Source organism: Bufo gargarizans, chromosome 3 (assembly GCF_014858855.1).
Source record: "Bufo gargarizans isolate SCDJY-AF-19 chromosome 3, ASM1485885v1, whole genome shotgun sequence".
Taxonomy (NCBI): domain Eukaryota; kingdom Metazoa; phylum Chordata; class Amphibia; order Anura; family Bufonidae; genus Bufo; species Bufo gargarizans.
This window is the reverse complement of record NC_058082.1, coordinates 188,146,656-188,172,358: the sequence shown is the minus strand read 5'-3', so window position 1 is coordinate 188,172,358 and position 25,703 is coordinate 188,146,656. Positions and strand designations below refer to the sequence as shown.

General features: G+C 41.8%; 1 protein-coding gene across 1 annotated transcript in view; it reads right to left on the bottom strand.

Annotated features, from left to right (window-relative positions):
• CLDN10 (claudin 10) overlaps positions 1–19,122 on the bottom strand; it is a 39,027-nt gene extending 19,905 nt beyond the window's left edge. Inside the window, exons 1-2 of the mRNA XM_044287387.1 lie at positions 18,687–19,122; positions 13,394–13,555 (exon numbers count right to left, since the gene is read on the bottom strand). Of these exons, the coding sequence (XP_044143322.1) occupies positions 13,394–13,555; positions 18,687–18,900 (376 nt within the window). The 5' untranslated portion in view covers positions 18,901–19,122. The remainder of the gene's footprint in view (positions 1–13,393; positions 13,556–18,686) is intronic.
• Positions 19,123–25,703: the final 6,581 nt, after the last annotated feature.

Genomic DNA, 25,703 nt, shown 5'->3' with positions numbered 1-25,703 from the left:
TGGCACTCACCGCAATCATCCAACCTTTCTTTATTTTCATCAAAGGACACATTAAATACAATGGCGGCAGGGGCTCAGAGCGCCACACAGGCACCATCAGCGGCAAAAGCCGTTTCACGTAGATACGCTTCCTAGGGCCTTCCAACGTTATTGAGGTCCATGCGTCATTCTTATGTACCAGTGCCGATCCTGGTTGTCATGCGCACATGCAACCGAGCATAGCGATATCAAATGACACATTTAAAATCAAAACATTACTAATACATTGAATCTTAGATGCTTACAGAAAAACACTTCATCATTTCTATCATTTTTATCATTTAAACCCAAAGGGCCCATAGCGTTAGCCTGTATGATCCAACTGGCTTCCTTCCGTAACAAAAGTCTATATCCTATGGCCCCATTTTGGACGGACTGGGAACTGTCTCTATACTTGAGAATTTAAGTACCCTGGGTTCGCCTCCATGAATCTCTTTAACATGTTTGCTCAAACGGAGACACCCCTTGCCAGACACTATATAGTTGAAATGCTTATTCTCTCAAATAGATACCTTATTGTTTTATATCAGGTATACTAAAAACCTGCTTCTACATGTTATAGGATGATCAACTCTATACTGCAGACCTCCAAAATTAACCACCTCCCGACCGGCTAACGCAGGGATGCGTCCTGCGGGCGGCCGGGTTATTCCTCCTTCACGCATCTACGCGTCATCTCGCGAGAGCCGAGCTGAGAAGTTGATCTACAGCCTGCCAGCAGCGATCATTCACTGGCAGGCTGTAGATGCGATTTTTTTAACCTCAAAAAGGTATATTAGACGCTGTTTTGTTAGCAGCGTCTAATATACCTGATACCTGGTCCTCTGGTGGTCCCCTTTGCTTGGATCGACCAGAAGAGGACACAGGCAGCTCTGTAAGTAGCACCAAGCACCACACTACACTACACCCCCCCCCCCTTGTCACTTATTAACCCCTTATTAACCCCTGATCACCCCATATAGACTCCCTGATCACCCCCCTGTCATTGATCACCCCCCCTGTAAGGCTCCATTCAGGCGTCCGTATGTGTTTTGCGGATCCACGGATCCGCGGATCTGCAAAACACGGACACCGGCAATGTGCTTTCCGCATTTTGCGGATCCGCACATTGCCAGAACTATATAGAAAATGCCTTTTCTTGTCCGCAATTGTGGACAAGAATAGGACATGTTCTATAGGCTCTACAAAAAAACATAGTGTTCGCCCGATCAGGCCTGATCTTGTGCGCACACTTGCGTTCAGTCCGCCCCACCGCAGTGACAGAATCTTTTCTTTTCTGATCACTGCAAAAACACTGTAAAATCGCTGCGGCGCTATAAAGATCACTTTTGTAGGGGCATGGCGAGTTCGTAGAAGATTTTTTTTTTTGCACAAGTTAGCGGAAATTGATTTATTTATTTGTTAATTTTTTCTTACAGCGTCTCATATTCCACTAACTTGTGACAAAAAATAAAATCTTACATGAACTCACCATACCCCTCGCGGAATCCAAATGCGTAAAAATGCCCTGTGAAATCCTAAAGGTACTCATTGGAATTTGGGCCCCTTTGCGCATCTTGGCTGCAAAAAAGTGTCACACATATGGTATCTCCGTACTCAGGAGAGGTAGGGCAATGTGTTTTGGGGTGTATTTTTACATATACCCATGCTGGGTGAGAGAAATATCTCTGTAAATTGACAACTTTGTATAAAAAAATGTAAAAAGTTGTCATTTACAGAGATATTTCTCACACAAAGTATGGGTATATGTAAAAATACACCCCAAAAAACATTGCCCTACTTCTCCTGAGTACGGCGATACCACATGTGTGACACTTTTTTGCAGCCTAGGTGCACAAAGGGGCCCACATTCCAATGAGTACTTTTAGGATTTCACAGGGCATTTTTACGCATTTGGATTCCAAACTACTTCTCACGCATATGGGCCCCTAAAATGCAAGGGCAGTATAAATACCCCACAAGTGACCCCATTTTGGAAAGAAGATACCCCAAGGTATTCCGTGAGGGGTATGGTGAGTTCATATAAAATTTTATTTTTTGTCACAAATTAGTGGAATATGAGACTTTGTAAGAAAAAAAAAAATTCAATTTCTGCTAACTTGTGACAAAAAAGAAAAACTTCCATGAACTCACTATTCCCATCAGCGAATACCTTAGGGTGTCTACTTTCCGAAATGGGGTCATTTGTGGGGTGTTTCTACTGTCTGAGCATTTTAGAACCTCAGGAAACATGACAGGTGCTCAGAAACTCAAAGTGCGTAAATTATTTTTTTTGCACCATAGTTTGTAAATGCTATAACTTTTACCCAAACCAATAAATATACACTTATTGCATTTTTTTTTATCAAAGACATGTAGAAAAATAAATTTAGAGAAAAATGTATATAGAAATGTAGTTTTATTTGAAAAATTTTACAACAGAAAGTGAAAAATGTCATTTTTTTGCAAAAGTTTCAGTCATTTTCGATTAATATAAAAAAAGTCAAAATGTCAGCAGCAATGAAATACCACCAAATGAAAGCTCTATTAGTGAAAAGAAAAGGAGGTAAAATTCATTTGGGTGGTAAGTTGTATGACTGAGCAATAAACCGTGAAAGTAGTGTAGACCAGAATTGTAAAAAGTGGTCTGGTCATTAAGGGGGTTTAAGCTAGCGGGGCTGAGGTGGTTAAAGGATTGTCACCACCAGACATCTGAGAAGCTCTGACAGATGCCTTTCAGAACCTCCTCCTTGAGCTTCCTTTGTTTTGCTTTCAGTTCCTCATCTCGTTAGCCTCTCTCAGCTGTCATGTAGTTGTACTGATTGCATACCTTTAAATCCCTCCCCATAGTGCATCAGTTTGCGGTTTATATTACTTCCTGGAGTGTGTGTGCATGCTGATCTTACTTCTCAGTCTTCTACAAGATAAGTGTTGTGCATTCATTTGTGTTTTTCTGTTTGCTGGATCCCAGGTGACCCTGACTCCCTCCGTATCTAGTGTAGGGAGCTGGTGGTCGTGTCCCCTCACTATTATAGGGTGTTCAGGTGTTATACAGTCGAGGTACGAGGATATGCGATCATCTACCATTGGGATTTTCGCATAGGCTGAGCAGTCAGGGAGAGAGCCAGGTCTGATGCAGGGGTCTCCCTTTTTGCGCCTTAGTTTTGGATCCAGTCAGTCGTTTATTCATTTTGTGTTTCCTTGTTTCCTGTACACCTTCCGTGACAAGGATAGGGACACTTTTGTAAAAAAAAATAAGTTTTTACACTAATTCATTTATTTTGTGGAGAAAATAATTTATCCAATTGGTTCTGTTTATTTAGCTTTTTTCGCTTTTGATCTACAGCCTGCTGTGCTTCCTATGCACAGCAGGCTGCTCTCAGTGGATTTACAGAGAATCCGTCATCTGACGGATTCTCTGTAACCACTCCTTGCTCCACATAGGAGCGCACATTGTCTCCCTCTCCCTTCTTCAACTCCCCCCCTCCCCTTCAGGATGGCAGAGGGGTGCAGACTGTCAGCTGTAACATGCAGCTGACAGTCTGCTTCAAACTGCAGACATAACCCCTTTCATGCCAGGGTCCTTAGGGACCGCTGTATAGAAGAAGCTAACCAATTGCTGTGGCATTAGCTCCCCCTTCCCCTCTTTAGGATGAGCGTCACCCCCCAGCCCTAAGGGCTAACCATCAGGCCGCTGCTCTGCCCCCCCAAGGATGGCCAAGCGGCACGAGCAGCATTAGCTCCCCCCCCCCCGATGGCCGAGCAGCACAAGCTCCCCCCCTTTCAGGGTGGCAGCGGGGCAGAGTGTTAGCTGTAATGTACACTGGATCTTCAAGAACCAAGTGGGTCTGGGTCAAAAAATTGTAAAAAAAATAATAAAGTAAAAAAAAATCTAACTTCTTCCAATCCGCACATATAATTGGTTAAAAAAAATTTAAATAAAAAACACTAAACATTTTTGGTATCGCCATGTCCGTAATGACCTGCTCTTTAAAAATATCACATAAGCTAACCTGTCTGATGAATTCTCTAAAAAAGTTAATATAAAAACTGTGCCCAAAAAAATTATTACAACACAAAAAGTGTAATACCAAGCAATCAAAAAGTCATATGCCCCAAAATGGTACCAATCAAATCGTCACCTCATCCAGCAAAAAATGAGCCCCTACATAAGACAATAACCCAAAAAATAAAAAATATATTGCTTTCAGAAATTTGAGACACTAAAACATGATTTTTTTTGTTTCAAAAATGCTCTTATTATGTAAAACCAAAATATATATTAAAAAAAACCTGACATGTTAGGTATCGCCACATCCATAACAACCTGCTCTATAAAAATATCACATGAGCTAACCCGTCTGATGGACACCGTAAAAATAAAAAATAAAAACCATGCCAACAAATCCATTTTTTATCTCCTTACAACACATAAAGTGTAATACCAAGCGATCAAAAAGTCCTATGTGCCCCAAACCGTTATCTCATCCCTCAAAAAATGAGCCCCTACATAAGACAATCGCCCAAAAAATAAAAAAGATATGGCTTTCAGAAAATGGAGACACTAAAACATGATTTTTTTTTCAATAATGCTCCTATTGTCTAAACCCAAAATATCTTTAAAAAAAGAGACATATTAGGTATCGCCACATCCGCAACAACCTGCTCTATAACAATACCACATGAGCTAACCCGTCTGGTGAACACCATAAAAAAAAAAATATATAAAACCGTACAAAAAAATATATTTTTTTATCACCTTGCAACACAAAAAGTGTAATACCAAGCGATCAAAAAGCAATATGTGCCCTAAAATGGTACCAATCAAACCGTCATATCATCCTGCAAAAAATGAGACCCTACATAAGACAATCGCCCAAAAAATAATAAAAAATTGGCTTTCGGAAAATCGAGACACAAAAACATGATATGTACTTCTATGTGTACATAACATTGTGTGTCAACACTGTACTAATCTGTATGGGAAAAGTGACAGTTCACTGTGTGGACTGCACACAATACTGTATTCAGTGCATGTAGTGAGAGCTGTCAGTAATGAGATCTATATCAGGCTTAGGCCCCTTGCAGTGGAAGGTTTGTCACGCTGCGAGTCTGCAGCGCAGCTCCTGTCCTGACCTCCCAGCACTGACGGGGGTCACATAGCATTATATTGATTTATGATGCTATGTAACCCTTACAGTTCTGGAATGTATTGGATAACACTGGCAGCATTATGTCAGTGTTATCTAATACATTCCAGACCTCTGAGGGTTACATAGCATCATAAATCAATATAATGTTAAGTGACCCCGTCAGTGCTGGGAGGTCAGACCGGGTGCTGTGTGCGGCTAAAGGGGCCTTATATCACCATGGTTCTGACTGTAGATTGTTGCACTAACGTTATCAGCAGTTTTATTATGTGCTGCATTATGATAAGATATGGGGTTATTGATTTTTAGTGCACAAAGGTGTCCACAGCCTTTAAGTACTCTTATGCTTACAAAACGAACAGATGCCACATTTAACGGTTACCTTTGGGTATATAATCTCTCAACCACATATCTGGTATTTTTTCCATATATCTACTCCTTACTAATCGATCTTTTAAAGTATGACTGCGTCTAAATACTATAATAGGTTTGTTCTGTGCAATGTCTCTTAAAGCTTCGTCCTTACTCAAAATATCCCAGTTATGGTATATAGTTCTACGTATGACATCCGCCATAGGACTGTATTTAAATGAGAACATAAATCTGTTCTGTTTGCTCTCTCATTTCTTAGAAAAATACTTTTTTGATAATAAATCATCTTGGGTTGACTGTAATGCCTTTAACATGGCCTGATGGACGATTTTGGATTTCTTCAAATCCACAGCTTGGATCACATGGTCTTCTTCACGACTATTAATCTTCCTAAATCGAACAAACTGACCATAGGGGACTGCTGACTTAACACTTCGGGGGTGAAAGCTGTCGAAGTATAGAAGAGAGTTAGTCGCCGTGGGCTTCCTTTCTGTTTTTCTGTAAGCATCTAAGATTCAACGTATTAGTAATGTATTGATTTTAAATGTGTCATTTGATATCGTTATGCTTGGTTGCATGTGCGCATGACAACCAGGATCGGCACTGGTACATAAGAATGATGCATGGATATCATGACGTTGGAAGGCCTGAGGAAGCGTATCTACGCAAAACAGCCGTCACCGCTGATGGTGCCTGTGTCTCGCATTGTACCCCTGCCGCCATTGTATTTTATGCGTCCTTTGATGAAAATAAAGAAAGATTGGACGATTGCAGTGAGTGCGATCATTTCTTCATTATTCTGATATTCTAGTGGACTGTTTTTGGATTGAGCACTGCTGCTGTCCGCATGTGAGCTATCACTCCACCGCGTATGTCTCCGGTTTTGTGGATACCTCGACAGTGAGCAGTGCCATCTGGTACTTTCTATATTTTGGTTGTTCCCAATAATTGCCTGAAATATCGGTCTGTGTAAAAGGACCTTTAGAAAGAGGAGCGCACATTTTTTCATTGTTTATTTTTTTCTGTATTTAGGATCCACTTCTAGTTTTGGCAAAAAATTGGCTGAAAAATACTGAAGTGTGAATGATGCCTTAGGGCTTGTTCACACGAACATAAGGGCTCCGTGCCCATGATGCTGGCCGCATACGGCGGTTCCGCAATACACGGGTCACCAGTGGTGTATATTCCGCATCACGGATGCGGACCCAATTACTTGAATGGATCCGCAAATCCGAAGATGTGGTGCGGAACAGAATGGAAGCACGGAACGGAACCCCTCGGAAGCACTACGGAGTGCTTCTGTGGTGTTCCGTTCCGCAAAAAGATCTCCACTTTTTTGGAGTTAAAAATCCTCTGCATGGTCATGGAGTTACAAAATACTTTGAACAAAAAAACATCTGGCCCTTAGAAAGTCTTAAAATTAGGTATAGACAACCTCAGAGTAATGGCACACAACAGATTCCACCACTGCAAAAATGGTAAAAAAAACTAAGTCCACCCATGAATCAATAGCTTGTAGTTCCACCTTTAGCAGCAATACCTTGAATTAATCATTTTCTGTATGATGTTATCATTCTCTCACATTGTTCCAGAGGAATTCTGTCCCACTCTTCTTTACAACGTTGAGGATTGTGAGCATTTGTTTATGCACAGCTCTCTTAAAAGGTTTCACCCATCTCATACATTGGTGGCATATTGCTAGGATATGCCACCAATGTTAGATAAATATGGGTGCCACCTCAGGGTCCCACTCCCATCTCCAAAACATGCGCCCCAAAGTGAAGAACACTGCACCATGCATGAGGGTGTGCTGTCTATTCACTTCTATGCACGGCCATCTCTCCACCTCACCTCTATGGGACGGTCAGAAATAGCCAAGCCAGCTGTATTTTCAGTGCGCTCTCCTTTACTTCGGGGGATCCATTGTGAAGACAAGAGCGGATCCCAAAGGTGGGACCTGCTCCTATGCGACATTGATGGCATATCCTAGGGATATGCCACCAGTGTCTGAGATGTGAATACTCCTTTAATGTTCTGCCACAACATTTCAATTGGATTTGGATCTGGACTTTTACTGGGCCACTGCAACACTTTGATTCTTTTATTTTTCAGCCCTTTTCTTGTAGATTTGCTGGTGTGCTTTGGATCGTTGTCCTGTTGCATGACCTAGATTGACAAGCTTAAGCTGTTGTATAGACGGCCTCACATTTGACTGCAGAATATTTTGGTATACAGAGGACTTCATGACTGTGAATTGGCCAGGTTCTGTAGCTAAAAATCAAGCATCACCTCTCACTTGACAGTTGGTATGAGGTGTTTGTGCTGATATGCTGTGTTAAGTTTTTGCCGAAAGCGGTGCTGTGGATTAAGGCCAAACTTCTTCACTTTGGTCTCAACTGTCCAAAGAACATTGTTTCAGAAGTCTTGTGGTTTGTTCAGATGCAACAATGCAAACTAAAGCAGTACTGCCATGTTTGTTTGTTTTTTAAGAAAGGAAAGGTCTTCTCCTGGCAGCTCTTCCAAACAAGCCATACTTGTTCAGTCTTTTTCTAGTTGTACTGTCATGAAAATTTTAAATACTAACTGAGGCCTGTAGAATCTTAGAAATAGTTCTTAGGGGTTTTGCTGTTTCTCTAAGCATTCAACGGTCTGACCTTGGGGTGAATTTGCTAAAAAGTACACTCCAGAGAAGATTGTCAACTGTCTTGAAGGTTTTCCACTTGTAAATAAACTTTCTCGCTATACAAAAATGTCAAACTTCAAATTTGGAAATAGCCTTATAACTGTTCCCAGATTGATAGGAGCAACAACTGCTTGTCTAAAATCCTTGGTGATGTCTTTCTTCCTTGACATTGTGTTAATACACAACTGAATGCTCCAGACCAGCAAATAATTCTGCTTTTATAGAGGTGGTCACACTTGGTGATGCTCAATTAAAGGGGTTCTGTCACCAGGATTAACGATATGTAGATATTTATATGTGCCCATTAGTCTCCATGTAGTGTTTACCATGATACCTCTGTTTATGCTCTGTGTGCCTTATATTCTTATAAAAAGCGATTTTATTCATATGTAAATCACCTCTGTCAGGAGCCTAAGGGGTTGTCCCACGATTTCCTGGAGCCCAGCACCGCCCATCGATCCTGAGCCCAGCACCGCCCATCGATCCTGAGCCCAGCACCGCCTACCACTTAATTTATTCACTGCACTATCCTGATGTCATGTAACCAGACATTACTCAGCCTCCTCCATTCAAACACACGGCAAGTGCAGATGTCAGGTACAATATATCCAAATGGAAGAGACATCACATAGAGGTGATTTGCCTGGTCATATGACCATCCATCAGGAGCCATTTAATGGATAGGAGCTACTTATGGAGAGCACAAAAGACTTGGCAAACAAGGGGGCATACCTTATGACAGATAGAAAATGGTGCAGAATATCAACAAAGGCTATATTAGTAAGAGCTATACAATCATCTTACAAATACATTGATCAATATTAACTATAAAGTGGCCCAACCCCTTTAATTTTTCACACATGGCATTTTGTAAAAAAATAAATAATGACTCCCTTACTCTGACACTGAACCCCCAATTCCAACAGGGATCCCCACACCAGATATTTTGAGACTGGAAAATAAGAGGTATAGCCTCCATAGGCATCCTTGTTACATTTTACACAAAAACACACCCTATTTCTTTCTGAAATTCTCCGGTATCACCTTTTTTTATTTTTTCACCATCTCCAGTCTTCGAGCTATGCCATGGAAATACTATGCCATGTAACACCCCAAGAATAGACCTCCCAATTTAAGCCACTTATAGTGGAGCTGCTACGACACTTGTATGACCCTAGTTTTATATGCTACTGGATAGGCCAATCAGTTGACTAATCCCTTCATTTCCTCCTGAACGCTAGACATGTGGAAATGCCTCTTAAATTAATCCAGAGGGCATACATCCCTACCATAACAGGTTATAAAATAGATGTCTTCCCCACTTCTGCTTATTTTAAATGTGGTATTCTTGAAGCGAACTTATATCATTGTACATAGCAATGCTTGCACATACGGTAATACAGTTCTGGTTTGAAGCTCGCAAATTTACCACCCAACACCTAAACCCTAACGCCCATTTGGATTTCATGCAGGCAATTATGGCCTGTATAGATAAAATGCAACACAATATAACCAAAAAGAACCTGAAATTATTGCATGTGGTATCAGTGAAAAAAACTACAGGGTGGGCCATTTATATGGATACACCTTAATAAAATGGGAATGGTTAGTGATATTAACTTCCTGTTTGTGGCACATTAGTATATGTGAGGGGGGAAACTTTTCAAGATGAGTGGTGACCATGGCGGCCATTTTAAAGTCGGCCATTTTGAATCCAACTTTTGTTTTTTCAATAGGAAGAGGGTCATGTGACACATCAAACTTATTGGGAATTTCGCAAGAAAAGCAATGGTGTGCTTGGTTTTAACGTAACTTTATTCTTTCATGAGTTATTTACAAGTTTATCCTTGTTTACAGCCATTGACATGTCGCCGAGGTTAACACGTGCGGAGAGGATAGAAATTGTGTTGATGTCTGGTGAACGCAGTAACCGGGTCATTGCAGCAGATTTCAATGCAAGACAGCCTACGAGACCACCCATCTCCCATGCTACAGTTAGCAAACTGCTTGCTAAGTTTTAGTGAAACTGGTTCAGTTTCGATTTGCCAAAATGTGGACGCATGAAATCTGTCACCAATGAAGAAACATCAGTGGCTGTCCTAGCTTCATTTAGCAAGAGCCCACAGCGTAGCACTCGCCGCATGTCACTGGAGAGTGGCATTAGTATAACATCCCTTCGGCGTATAATAGCTACTCACAAATGACACCCTTACAAACTCCAGCTACTGCAGTATCTCAACGAGGATGACCCAGATCGGCGCACTGAATTTGCAGAATGGGCAAAACAAAAATTGGAACAGGACCCTCAGTTTACGTAGAAGATTTTGTTCAGTGATGAGGCAAACTTTTATGTGAATGGTGAAGTTAACAAACAAAACCACTGCTATTGGTCTGACACTAACCCACATTGGATAAATCCCTCCAAGACTGTTGGAACCAAAAAATTGATGGTATGGTGTGGTATATGGGGTACAAAGATAGTGGGGCCATTATTCATCAAAGGAAACCTCAAGGCCACTGGATATGCGAAATTGCTACATGATGATGTGTTTCCCTCTTTATGCACTGAAGCTGGCACGTTCCCTGAGTTTTTCCAGCAAGATGGTGCACCACCACATTATGGGTGTCAGGTCCGAGCATTCCTAGATGAACAGTTTCCTGGAAAGTGGATTGGTCGTGGTGGGCCAGTTGAATGGCCCCCAAGGTCTCCCGATCTGACCCCCTTAGACTTTTATCTTTGGGGTCATCTGAAGGCAATTGTCTATGCTGTGAAGATACGAGATGTGCAGCACCTGAAACTACGGATACTGGAAGCCTGTGCTAGCATTTCTCCTGCGGTGTTGCTATCAGTGTGTGAAGAGTGGGAGAAGAGGGTTGCATTGACAATCCAACACAATGGGCAGCACATTGAACACATTTTATAAGTGGTCAGAAACTTGTAAATAACTCATGAAAGAATAAAGTTACGTTAAAACCAAGCACACCATTGTTTTTCTTGTGAAAATCCCAATAAGTTTGATGTGTCACATGACCCTCTTCATATTGAAAAAAACAAAAGTTGGATTCAAAATGGCCGACTTCAAAATGGCCGCCATGTGCACCACCCATCTTGAAAAGTTTCCCCCCTCACATATACTAATGTGCCACAAACAGGAAGTTAATATCACCAACCATTCCCATTTTATTAAGGTGTATCCATATAAATAGCTCACCCTGTATATTTCAAGTCTGGAAGCATCCTCTCCCCCTCATTTGCTCTTTTCTCTGAGAAGCTAAACTTTATTATGAAGGTGAACTGGATAGAGGCAGCCCAGAATAAAGAAAGGAAGGTGAAGTCTTTCTTTACAGTATGGTGTAAATACATTGCCGGGCTTCCTCCAGAGACTCACTCTAAACTGCACTCATGCTTTTCTTTGACTAAGTGGTACAAGACTGGCCTATTGAGTAATGGTCCCCCAATCTCTGTCTCCTAACATCTCACTTCAAAGTTCTGATATTTCTGATGCCTTCTTACTCTTCTTCTGTCGGCCAAAAGTGGGGGTTTGTGCATTACTCCCGTTCCTGCAGATAGTGGGCGCACTGAGATCAGACTGGGCTGCAGAATTTCTGAGCCCCATGAGATCACCCTCATACTGATACAACGAAACAGCGAGATAGGGACATTGTTTAATTAGTTGGTTTTATTGGTTGGAATGTTCATTTCTCATGCTGTCTTGTCTACCTATTGTATATGCTCTCACTGTCCTGCCCCCCAGAGGACTCTATATACATGCAGAGATGAGTCCAGTGTTCAGGGTAGTGAGAGGGTTTCCAGTATGTGTTCAGGAGAAGCTCCTGGAGATCCATGATCTATAAATCATATGCATGTTTAGCAGATCTTCCGGGACTGACAGGACTTTGTATTTCATACTGTAACACTGGGTTTTATAACCCTTTCCCTGTAGATTTTATTGATGCAATCCCCTCAGATGCTGTGGCCGATTATGAGAGCTGTTCATTGTGGTAGCCTAAGTCCCTCCAAAGGATCTGAGGTTAAAATAGCGATAGTTCCTATAGAGCATTTCTTGTGGCAGGGCTCTACAGGAATGTATTCAAGGTCCCATAGGCTTCAATGGTAATTCATTGCAGTCTTTGGGACAAGCAATCTAATAATGGCATGTTCAAGTACCCTAACAGAACATAATATAAGTGAAGAAAAAGTTAAATAAAAAGTTTGTAAAAATATAAAAATTAAAACCGCTATTTTCCACATAATAAAAGTAAACAATAAACACGCTCAAACTATTAAAATATAAACGTATTTATGCCATTCGATAAACACAGTAATGGGGCAAAAAATCAAGATGGCCAATTCACAATTTTTTTTCCACTTCACCTCCCTTTCAAAGAAAACATTTTTTTATCAATGTCTTTATTTTTCTGTGTTAAAACACAAGAAAAAACATATAATTTTGGTATTGCAGTAATCGTACTGACCCGGAGAATGAAGGTAATATTGCTTTTCTTTCCAGCTTCTCTCTACATTGTATGCAATATTCACTCCAATAGAAAGTGAAACTTGTTCTTCAAAAAACAAGCCCTCACACAGCTATTTAAACAATAAAATAAAAAAGTTCTGGCTTCTGGAAGGCGAGAAGTAAAAAAATGAAATTGCAAAAACAGAAAATCATCCTGTACTTAAAGGTTTAAGACATTCTAAGTGCCAGATATTTTTATCTTGATATGTAAAACCATAGAATTCAAAGAGGGTCTACTTTCTTTTTCTCATGACTGTACCTTCAAATGGGTATTCCCATCTTAAACATTTATGCTTGCAGGTTCCACTCCCGGTACTCTTACCTGCCAATTCAGAGCAGCTGAAGTCTCCATGGAATTCGGTGAGGAGATAGCCGCACTTACTCTCTGCATTGAACTCTATATGAATCCCACTTTAAGTCTTGTAAATTAAATGTTGAATATAGCTAGGTCGACAGACATAGATAGATGATAGGTAGAGAGATAGGTAGATTGATAGATGATAGGTAGATAAATACAGTAGATAAAGGATAGATAGGTAGATAGATAGGTAGATAGATAGATAGATAGATAGATATCATGATCCCATCAGTGCCCATTCATGATTTGGCTTAGCAATGAAATGATGGTATCACCATACTACAATAGCCATTACCTGATAATATAAATAGTATTCCAGTCAAAAAGGCAACTTTTGCTTTCATTTGATCAGAGCCTCCTATTCTTGTACATTTCATGCCAACAAAAGCAAACACTGTGCCGAAGAATCCCAAGCATATGGCTACAATCATCAGTGCTCGGCAGGCTTGTAAAAATCCTGGCGGTTAGAAGCAAGTAAAATAGTCACTATCAGGCGCAAAAAACAGTATATGGTACAGGCAAGGTATAGTAAAATCCCCAAACAAAGAACAGTGGCAATGATAATATGTTGAACAAATGCACTTCAAATATTCTAATGTTCACCCTAAATATCCTTAATGTTTTGCTGATTGTCATTGTGCTCAGTAAAAGGCAGAACCGAGTGTTAGAGTTAAGGCTGGATTACACTTTACAGGGGGAACAGAAAATATTGAGTACACCAATATGTATAATGAGCTACTGCTGAAATGGGAACTATGAAACTAATTGTAATTGACATATAAAAGTGCAGAAAATCTTCCCCTGATACTAGTTTATGTATTACTGGACAGTACATTTATATTCTTTACCTTGTGGCCTCTGAAATCTATACTATAATATATATTCAGTAGTGTGAACCTATTCTGTAGGGCTGTACAGAGAATGTCATTATTCACATCAGTCCTTGTCCATTGTGAGGCCCTCAATCTAATTTCCATAATATCTCAAGCACACATATAGGGCCAGGTATATCATTAGCTCAAGTCAGAATAATGGAGTGAAAAAGTCGCAAATTTTTGCGCAATCGCTTAAAGGGGTTATCCCATCATAATGATCACTGTTAAATCTGTTAATGATTTGACAGTGATCATTTTTGTAAATATACTTTATTAACAAAATCCCACCGATTAGGATAAAATTCATCCCCACTTACATTATTGTTGTGACTGGGTCTCCCCTGGTTACGACCACCGCTCTTCTCCAAAATCCCGATGGTCGCGCTTGCCCAGAAGACTCCTTCTTTTCTCCCAGCCGGGCCGCTCGCTGTCCTGAACGCGCACGCTGCCGTGCATGCGCGACGGTGACTTCTTCCCGGCCAGAATAGTACAGAGCTGCGAACGCGCACGCCGGCTCTGTACTATACTGGCCAGAAATAAGTCACCATGGAGCATGCGCGGCGGCGTGCGCGTTCAGTCCAGCGGCGGCCCGGCCGGGAGAAGACTTCAATCAAGATGAAGCCCGCACCCAGCCAGAATCCAGGAAGTGAACGCACGGTGGCAGCAGGTAAGTATAAAAACGCAAAGTGGGATAACCCCTTTAAACTGCGCAAAAATTTGCGACTTTTATTGGCTCTGCACTATGCTTGCCAGTTTTCTAAAAGTGGGCGTGTTTTCTTGTGTAAATTAATCTCTAGACAGATTTACTATTGCGACAATTTAAAAAGTCGCAAAAAATGTGCAAAATCTCTCCAGTGAGGACCATGCTTATCTTATGCGACTTTTTAAAAGAACATGCGACTTTTTCATAAAGACGTGCGACTTTTGTAAAGCCGCTTACTGACAGATAAACTGCTACCATCAAACCACATTTATTACAGTCTGAGGCCTCATGCACACGACCGTTGTGTGCATCCGTGTCCGTTGTTCCGTGATTTTCTGCGGACCTATTGACTTTCAATGGGTGCGTTGAAAACTAGGAAAATGCACCGTTGTTCATCCGCGTCCGTGATCCATGTTTCCTGTCCGTCAAAAAAATATGACCTGTCCTATTTTTTTGACGGACAACGGTTCACGGACCCATTCAAGTCAATGGGTCAGTGAAAAAATACGGATGCACACAAGATTGTCATCTGTGATCCGTGTCCTTTGGCTACTTTCATACAGACGGATCCAAAGATCCGTCTGCATAAAAGCTTTTTCAGATCTAAGTTTTCACTTCGTGAAAACTCAGATCCGACAGTATATTCTAACACAGAGTTTTGGGGACGCTTCTAGTTAGAATATACTACGAACTGTGGACATGACTGCCCCCTGCTGCCTGGCAGCACCCGATCTCTTACAGGGGACTGTGATCCGCACAATTAACCCCCTTAGGTGCGGCACCTGAGGGGTTAATTGTGCGTATCATAGCCCATTGTAAGAGATCAGGGGCTGCCAGGCAGCAGGGGGCAGTCATGTCCACAGTTCGTAGTGCGGCACCTAAGGGGTTAATTGTGCGGATCACAGCCCCCTGTAAGAGATCGGGTGCTGCCAGGCAGCAGGGGGCAGTCATGTACACAGTTCGTAGTATATTCTAACTTGAAGCGTCCCCATCACCATGGGAACGCCTCTGTGTTAGAATATACTGTCGGATCTGAGTTTCCACGATCTAATTCAAATCCGATGGTATATTCTAACATAGAGGCGTTCCCATGGTGATGGGGACGCTTCAAGTTAAAATATACCATCGGATTGGAGAAAACTCAGATCCGATGGTATAATAGGGACTCCTGACTTTACATTGAAAGTCAATGGGGGACGGATCCGTTTGCAATTGCACCATATTGTGTCAACGTCAAACGGATCCCTCCCTATTGACTTGCATTGTAAGTCAGGACGGATCCGTTTGGCTCTGCACGGCCAGGCAGACACCAAAACAACCCACGGAAGACCCACGGAAGAAAAAACGGACACGGATCACGGAACTACGGAACCCGTTTTTGCGGACTGCAAAAAAAAAACGGTTGTGTGCATGAGGCCTTAAAGGGCTGATCATAAATCTGACTTGGCTAAAACTGACTTTAGCCATACGTGAAAGTGTAGCGATCTGTCAGAGGAATGATAAATCTGGCCCATAGTCTTTTCTTGGAGGGTGGGAGGAAAACCTACACCAATGTGAGTGGTAATAATCTCTTTACAGCTCTGCAGGACATGTTGGTGCTCTATACATTAATAAACTAATAATCAGAACTCTATCCACATTTGAATCCAGGTCCCCAGTCTTGCAAGGCAACAATGCTAACTACTGAGAGATCATAGCGCAACATAAAGTTTATTATTTTAACTGAAATATTTGGAGAATTGTATCTATAATATGAACTTAGAATTGATCTAAAACCTGGTGATAATAGAAAAGTCAATCCAAACAATTTATATTTTATCCATTCATTAGAAAATAAAGGTGTATAGTGAATAGTGTACAGTAAAATGAAAGACAATCTGTACAAAGTTTGAAACCAGCATTGAACAGTACATATTAATGAATAGCAAATAAAATGATTAAAATCTTAGACAGCACAATAGTAACGTGCCTTTACAGTGCCTTTAGATGCCACGTCGATATAAGAAGCAACTTATATTTCTTGATCTGCTAGATAATTGTTACAGTTACTACACATATTTTTAGTAACTTACCTATATCTGTATATTATGTTCTTTTTCCTTCTAGCTAGAGAGAAAAAGTCATTAGGGCCCTGATCACAAAACAACAAAAAAAAAAACTGTTTCCTATGGGGGTCAGTTTTTTGTCCTGCTACATCAGTTTTGCTACTGCGTGTCTTCCCAAACAAAATGTTGTATACCATATTTCCAGGTCTTAGGCCTCTTTCACACTTGCGTTGTCCGGATCTGGCGTGTACTCCACTTGCCGGAATTACACGCCGGATCCGGAAAAACGCAAGTGTACTGAAAGCATTTGAAGACGGATCCGTCTTCAAAATGCTTTCAGTGTTACTATGGCACCCAGGACGCTATTAAAGTCCTGGTTGCCATAGTAGTAGTGGGGAGCGGGGGAGCAGTATACTTACCATCCGTGCGGCTCCCGGGGCGCTCCAGAGTGACGTCAGAGCGCCCCATGCGCATGGATCATGTGATCCATGCGATCACGTCATCCATGTGCTTGGGGCGCCCTGACGTCACTCTGGAGCGCCCCGGGAGCCGCACGGATGGTAAGTATACTGCTCCCCCGCTCCCCACTACACTTTACCATGGCTGCTAGGACTTTAGCGTCCCGGCAGCCATGGTAACCATTGAGAAAAGGCTAAACGTCGCATCCGGCAATGTGCCGAAACGACGTTTAGCTTAAGGCCGGATCCGGATCAATGCCTTTCAATGGGCATTCATTCCGGATCCGGCCTTGCGGCAAGTGTTCGGGATTTTTGGCCGGAGCAAAAAAGCGCAGCATGCCAAAAAACGTTCCATTCCGGAACGGAAGACATCCTGATGCATCCTGAAGGACGGACTGTCCATTCAGAATGCATTAGGATAATCCTGATCAGTATTCTTCCGGCATAGAGCCCCGACGACGGAACTCTATGCCGGAAGAAAAGAACGCAAGTGTAAAAGAGCCCTTACTATGGATAGGTGCAAAAAGTTAAATACTGTATGTGATGTCAAACGCCAGGAGCCCCCCAAAAAATACTTGATTTATATTGTTCGTGAGCGAATAATCTATGTAATATAAAGTACTTTTGTGTCAAAAAGGACAAAAGTATTATCGGAGTGATATCTTTATTGGCTAAATAGACAAATTATACTTGCAAGCTTTCAGAAACATACATATGACCATTCATCAGTCAGGTTTACAAAAGAATCACTGAAAGAATAGAAAAAACAAAAGGATCAAGCAACTTGAAATCCAAATTGGGGAAATCGGGGGAGAGTTAAGAGGCCCCCAGCCATAGTGAATGTTCAGCTGATCTCGCCAAAATGTTTGGCCACCTTTAGTAATCACCTCTATTGCCCTTCCACCTGTAACAGTGAGGGCTATGTTATACCAACAGATTTTGGTAAGGTGGCCTATCACACTCAGTCCAACTAATGGTCTTATTGGACAGATATTGGTCAGATAATCTGTTGGTGTAATATAGCCCTAAATGTAGTTTATAACTTTGGCTTATCTTAATGATGAGGCACCCCATGTACAATGGCTTAGTATGACATCTTTTATATGGTGTGCTCGCCTTTCGGTCATTCATCTGTAAATACACCTGATGAAGGGACCTCTGTGATCTAAAAGTTTGGTTTAACCAATAGCAGCATTACTTTTATGAAACTGCTTTTCTTTTTTTTAAAACAAAAGTATTTTACATATTATTACATATTATGGCTAATAGAGGACCATATTAGTGTTACTGAGCAAACAATACCATAATAATAATTTTATAGACTTTGATACGTTTTAGCTTTAAATATGAGTATTCACTAAAAGCCGTAGCTTTTTATCTGCAGATATTCTCTTTAATTATACAGCCCCAGCATAATTCCCCGTACTGTATTTAACAAAAAGTTTCCTTGGATGACAGAAAATAAAAAAAAGACCTGACATATGAAAGAAACAGAAGACCTTCTTACCTTCTACATGAAAGATGGTTAAGTGAGGTCGACAGTGATATGAGCCCAAAGCATTTCCCGCACAGTTCATCCACAAGCCCTGGAACACCCAAGTGGCCGTGATAACAGAGCTGGCTCGGCTAGTCACTCTCCATTCGTTTGAAACAACTGCACCAATTGCTGCTCCGGTTCCACAAATGCAAAACATCAATGCAATAATTTGAAATCCAGACATATCCGACAAGAAAGATGAAGAAATCCTCAACAAACTGTTTTAAAAGCTCTGGTGGTCTGAAGGCCTAATTACATTATAAGGACGCTACACAAACATCTTGTCCTTGTAAAACATGGTTTTCTTTTCTCACAGGAGTAATCCTTGCTGAGGGGCAAAGTACATTTCACTGGCGGTGAAGCACTGGGGCAAGAAATACCATGTATTAATGAACGCATTAATGTGTTATGAGCAATATTGAAATGATCCAGATGTACCATCCTTGGGCTGATAAATATATAAGGAATCATTTACATTGTGCAGACAGTAGAATTGAATTAAAATTATTTTATACAGTCATGAAAATTTAAATTAACGTTAAGGTCAACTTGGAAACAAAGTCCAAACTAATGATTAATTGAGAAATAGGGCTGCTCTTAATCATAGTTGATGGTTAAAAAGGGCAAAACTCCTGAAGTTGCTGGCAGCCAAAACTAAAGCTATAAGCTACATACATATATAGATGGGATGTAGTCTACAGAAGGGCCTATGTTCTTATGTCTCTATGTGATGATCAGCTTTAGATATTATGTTGCCAGTTTTCAGCCATATTCTAGAATATTCTTTTTTAAACATGATGTAAAACACAGGGCAGAAGTTTCGGCCCACAATGCTGTTTAGTGCAGCCAAAAGCCAGCACTGGCAGTATGGAGGTTAGCAGTGACTGGCAGCACTAGGGTTCAAATCCAACCATGGTCAACATCTGTAACGAGTTTCTATGTCCTCTTATGTGTGAAATATGTTGGCACTACACAGGGTGATTCAAAAAGAATGGTGCAAAATGATAGTCTTCGTATTCATAACAGAACATAACACAAATTTATTAGCATGAAAAGACCCACTATCTTCACAACTTTTATCTATACACTACAAATATTTGATGTGAGGGCCACTGGTGGCACAGTGGGGCTCACGTACTTACTTTTCTCTGCTCCAGCAGCGAGCCCGGCCTCTCTTTGGTGGCATAGCCCAGGTTATTCTGTTGGTGTGGTAACCAGCCCCCTGACAGTCAGGCTATTTGGGAGCAGGGATACCGATTTAAACAGGCAGCTGTGATTAGTCTTCATTGCCTCACTATTGTTTGTACATTTTGTGACTCCTGGATCCTGACTTATGCTTTGACTTTGACCTCTGACGGCCGATTATATTTTTGATGTCACCTCCTGGTATAGACCCTGTCTGTTATTTGACTCTGAAGTTTTACCTTCTGGGTCTGCCTTTGTCAGACAGTGTCTACCCCATTTTTTCTAGGCCCCTCCCCTTAGTAAAGTTAGGGACCATCACCAAGTTGGGGGCCGTCATTTAGGGCAGATCTTCCAAGTAAATAGGGACATTGGTGTAGGTGGAGTTTAGGGCACAGTGTTAGATCTGGTGATTGTGAAGACCAGCACAACATTGGGTAATCGTTTATTCTGGCACAGCCGATCCAACATTCTGGTAGTTTCATTCAATTATCGTATCTTCCTCTATCTGTGGCATAAACCATCCCTTAACATTTATTGGTGGGAGTGGCCAGTAACAGTATACTTGGCAAAAAATAAAAGGACCGTAGACTTTGTGCCTGCTAATTGCACAGAGCATGATAAATTTGGATGGGTCCTTTATGTGCTCGATAAGGGCATATGGGTTTTCTGAATCTCAGATTCTAACGTTGTGGTAATTGACCTTGCCACTGAGGTGAAAGGTAGCCTCATCACTGAATATCAGCCTGGCAGTTCGTCCTCTTCCAATCGACCCTGTAAGTTAATGCAAAAGTCATGGTGTTGCAGTTTTTATCATCTGATTTCAGCTCCTGAAGATTTTTTTATGTGTATGGCTTACAATGCAGATGATTTTGTAAGATACGTCATAACGTGGTTTGTGGCACTTGTAGTTCCATACTAGTCAGCCTGGTCGAATTTATAGGTCTATGCTCGTATACGGCTTGAATCCTGTTTTCCCATGACATAAACAGCCAGTGATTTCAAATCTTGGGCCACCAAACAGTAGTACAAATAATAATGTGTGGTACCAATGTATACTGCACCAAACTAAGAAAACCACACATATAGTTGAAATGCATACTTTATTGTATTATATCAAAGTTGGACATACAGTAATTAGATAAGATCAATTATAAATTACAGTGCAGATGAGCGCTATGTAAAATGGTGCCCCAACCAGCCGCTAGGTCTGTGCAAGCCCGAAGACTAAATCCCCTTACATATAATAATGGGGCATATGTATGGAGTCTTTCCTTCACAACAGGTAGAGTAGAGGTACAGCAACAGTTATAACAATCAGTCAGTATGGATCAAAAATAAGCAGGCTATACTCTAGAGAGGTGCAAAAGCATGGTGGTTACAGTTCACTTAACAAGAAGAGAAAAAAGTTCATAATACAATGGTTACAGTTACAGATGCTGCTGATGGTGGGTTTCTACAGGCACACTTCTTAGACTAGTGGACCGTTGGGGCTACTGAATACTTATTAATTGATTATACCACCTCTTCAGGTATGTGTACGTGGTATTTAATTACACCCAAATATAACAGATAAATATTGTAAACTGGGATTAAATAAAACGTAACCTTTACTAGGTCATTTAAAATAATGTATTACACTGGGTGAGAGACGACATTGACAACAATTACCTCCACTATATCAATTCATGTACCATTAAATGAAATTAAAAAAAGGGTGGATCTCACCTCGTCTGGGTAGGGTCCACGACCATGGAGGAAGGTCCTGGCAGTGGTAATACCTATGACCGATGTGACCAGGTGCTGATGTCGTGATTGGCACAATATTTACTCCTAAGACACCCTATTATGGCTTTCCTGCCTTCCTAGGGGCCAAGGGGCTGTTCTTATAGCCTGCCTACCACAATGGAGCACCCGCCCCGACAGGGGCGACCCCACACCGAACCTTTCCCTCAGTATGGGTCTAAAGTTCTATAAAGCCCTAACTACAACGCCCTACATGCCATGTTTCTGTCTCTTTCCAGACATCATCAGGGGACTTCACACATGTCCAGGGCAATAGAGATCAAGGTGATTTTAGCCTCGTATCATCAGACAGGATAGTGGGTAACTCTTATCCTCACTGTTACAAGGGAAGTGTCCCATGTCAGTCAGTGTCTCACCAAAAATAGGCTAAAATCACCTTGATCTCTATTGCCCTGGAATACATGTGTGAAGTCCCCTGATGATGTCTGGAAAAAGACAGAAACATGGCATGTAGGGCGTTGTAGTTAGGGCTTTAAAGAACTTTAGACCCATACTGAGGGAAAGGTTCGGTGTGAGGTCGCCCCTGTCGGGGCGGGTGCTCCATTGTGGTAGGCAGGCTATAAGAACAGCCCCTTGGCCCCTAGGAAGTCAGGAAAGCCATAATAGGGTGTCTTAGGAGTAAATATTGTGCCAATCACGACATCAGCACCTGGTCACATCGGTCATAGGTATTACCACTGCCAGGACCTTCCTCCATGGTCGTGGACCCTACCCAGACGAGGTGAGATCCACCCTTTTTTCATTTCATTTAATGGTACATGAATTGATATAGTGGAGGTAATTGTTGTCAATGTCGTCTCTCACCCAGCGTGATACATTATTTTAAATGACCTAGTAAAGGTTACGTTTTATTTAATCCCAGTTTACAATATTTATCTGCTACTGAATACTTGCAAGTTCATATGGAACAACTACTTACTTTGGCATATTGCTAAGACCACCTGGACTGCTGTGTCTGGCATGCAGTTCCATCTTTTTCTCCTCAGGGTTGACACTTTCCTGCAGGTCTCACGTGTCAACCTCCTGTCAAAGTAGCTGCAGCATATGTCACTCTCAGCTTCTCACTAGGTCCTTATGGCAGTGCTGTTGCGGTGTATGCCTGTTGATTTAAGTTCACCTATTTATTAACTGTATTTGGGAAGTTGCTTTGTAATTTACATTTTAATATGGGTTTGGTTATTGTATAGAATTTTCTGGTTGATTAGGGTGGAGTTCTGATTGTTGACTCTATTTATGTCCTGGCCTAACTTCATTCTGTTGTCAAGTATGATGTATGCCATGTGAATTTTCTCCCACATTCTGCTATTTTGATCTTGTTGTAGCTTAGTGTGTATTCTGGAATCTTTAGTTCCATGGAGTCTAGTGTGTTTTTTATATTTTGGAATCTGTAGTTTCACTTTAGTATGCTTGTTGTGTTTGCAATCTGTAGTACCACAGAGTTTGATGTCCTTGATGTGTTTGGAATGTGTTTTCTGCTGTGCTTTTTTATAGTTTTGGCTGGGGGGAATTCAGTTAGGGTCAGTTCCATATTGATAGTAAAAGTTGGTCGCTTAAAGGATAATATATATATCTTCCCAATAGCATTTCAGTTTTAGGCAATGCCACCAGATATGTATCATGCTGCCTACTGAACCGCAGTTCTGCCAGCATAGATCCATATTGTTTGAATTATATCTATTTAATCTAGATGGCTTAATATACCACCTCATCTGTAATGTAAGTATGATCTCAAAATGGTTTATGCAATGGGTGTATTTGCCAGACCATTGCATGGCTTTATACCATTCGGATCTCAAAAAGTACTTAATCAGATCTTGTTCCCATCTATACATACAGTATAGGGTATAGGGAAGCTTACATTTAGAGACAGAAGCCCTGTGTATATAATGGCTATCCCCTGGGCAGAAGCTTATCTGAACACAAAAAAGTTACTAGTTAGTCCAGCCTAAAAAGGAAAGAAATGCATATCAAATGCACATTAAGAACATAACATGTCAAACATAATATATTCTTGTCAGCAATAACAATTCATGGTTGTTGCTGTCATTCACTAGACTACACTGAAGCCTGGGAAAGTGAATAAAACCATTGGACATCAACTATTCCATCCACAGATTTGCCCATTAACCCACTCACCTTTTTAGACCACCAAGGGTGTCTTCTTTAACCAATTCTCTTCCCTGAAACAAGTATTATGTGTTCAAAACTCTCTCACTGGCCTGCGGGGAGCTCCCCTAACAATGGGTGGTGTAGCTGTACAGCAGAGGGGTTTGTAATAAGCAGACAGTTAGTAATAATGTTTGTAACTCAATCACAGTCAATCCCCATATTTTGTAGAGAGGCGCTTCCACCTAAAACCATAAGGGCTAAACCATAAGAGATGTGCCACCAGGGATGTGCCCATAAACTGCTGTACTGTTCAAAACCACCAAAATGTGCTGGATCGTGCTCTTTGAGGCCTTTTTTTCCCTTTTTTTTTTTTATGACCAACCATACAGGATAGGTATAGAATGGATTGGAATCACCATTCTATCTCTAATTTTCATTATACCTCCAATTTGAATTGAATATGCCTTCCAAATGTAGGGGAAATCTGTGGCTGCCACAAACCTTTGAGTTAAACCCTTTAACCTCTAAACCACCATAGACCATCATGGATGACCAAGCCCCTTCCTCATGGTACCCTTCGACCGCCTTGTCTGAGGATTCTCCCTGTGGCAGACAACCCTCTAAAAGACCAAGAATAGAAAACCAGCTTTCCAGGTCCACCTACTCAGTCTCCTCTGCTGCTTCCCCACCTCCAGAGACTTGGATCTCGTTCAGTCCTCTATAATTGCCTCTAAGTTAGACAGGAGTTTTTGCCTTCTACCTGCCACAACAGTCATTTTCAAAGGACCAAACACGTTCCCAAGTTCTTGCCTGCTTATTCGGACTTTGAGGACAATCTCTAAGGAATGGAAGTGCCCAGAGATATTTTGCATCTTCTAAGCTCCTAGACCTCTTTTATATTTCTTTCTCAGAAAACCTTGACTTCAACTGGGTGTACTCCCAAAAGGGGGATTCCTCTGCCCTTAGGAAGACCTGGTTACCTTGGCTCTGCAGACTTCCCATGCAGGAAAATATCTGTGTGGGCTCATCATGTCATCCCCTCCCCCCCCCCAATGGGTGGCACAGTTCTTTTCTTCCCCTCCAGGCTCCATGGCACAGACATGTTGTACATTTTGTCCCCTATCTCTTTTCTCCCCCTCTCTGTTACAATACAGTCCCCCCTTCCCCAATCAACTCAGCAGCTTCTCTGGGCTGAGAATGATCAGTAGTACTATACCTGATATATCAGTGGGGGTCTGGCTGGAGTGGGGTCGGGTCCTGGCTCCAGTCTCAGCCTTAAGTTGTCTTCTCCAGAGTCAAGCAGGGTCGGCCAACAAGTCGTGCCTCACTCAGTCTTCTCTGTGTTCTTCTGCTGCCAGCCTGGAGAGGCAGCTTTTACAGGCCACAGCAGTGCAGCTCAGCCTCCTCTCCTCCCTCCATCCAGAGTCCTCCAGACAGCTGCGCAGGTGCTGCCGTCCGCCGCGGCCCCACTGACAGACTCAGTCACGCCTCCTTGGGCCTGAGCGCCGCACGCACGGCACGGCACACATGTAGGCTGGCCAGACAAGACAGTAGCAGCCGCCAGCCAGACCTACCTAGGTGATTAATTAAATTATTTAACACATTTAAATTGCACTGCAGTAAGTCAGTCCGGCGGCCGGTGGGGGCGGGTGACACCCCATTGTAGCAGCCGCCAACCAGACCTACCTAGGTGATGAATTGAACACATTTAAATTGCACTGCAGTAAGTCAGTCCGGCGGGCAGTGGGGGCTGGTGACACCCCATCAGACTGGTGTCACCCGATGCGGCCCGCACCCCCCTTGCAACGCCACTGCTTACCTGTACAATCTCTCTTGCTGATTTCTTTGAGGGACATAGCTCTCATCCAGTTTTTTCTTCACCTGTTGTTA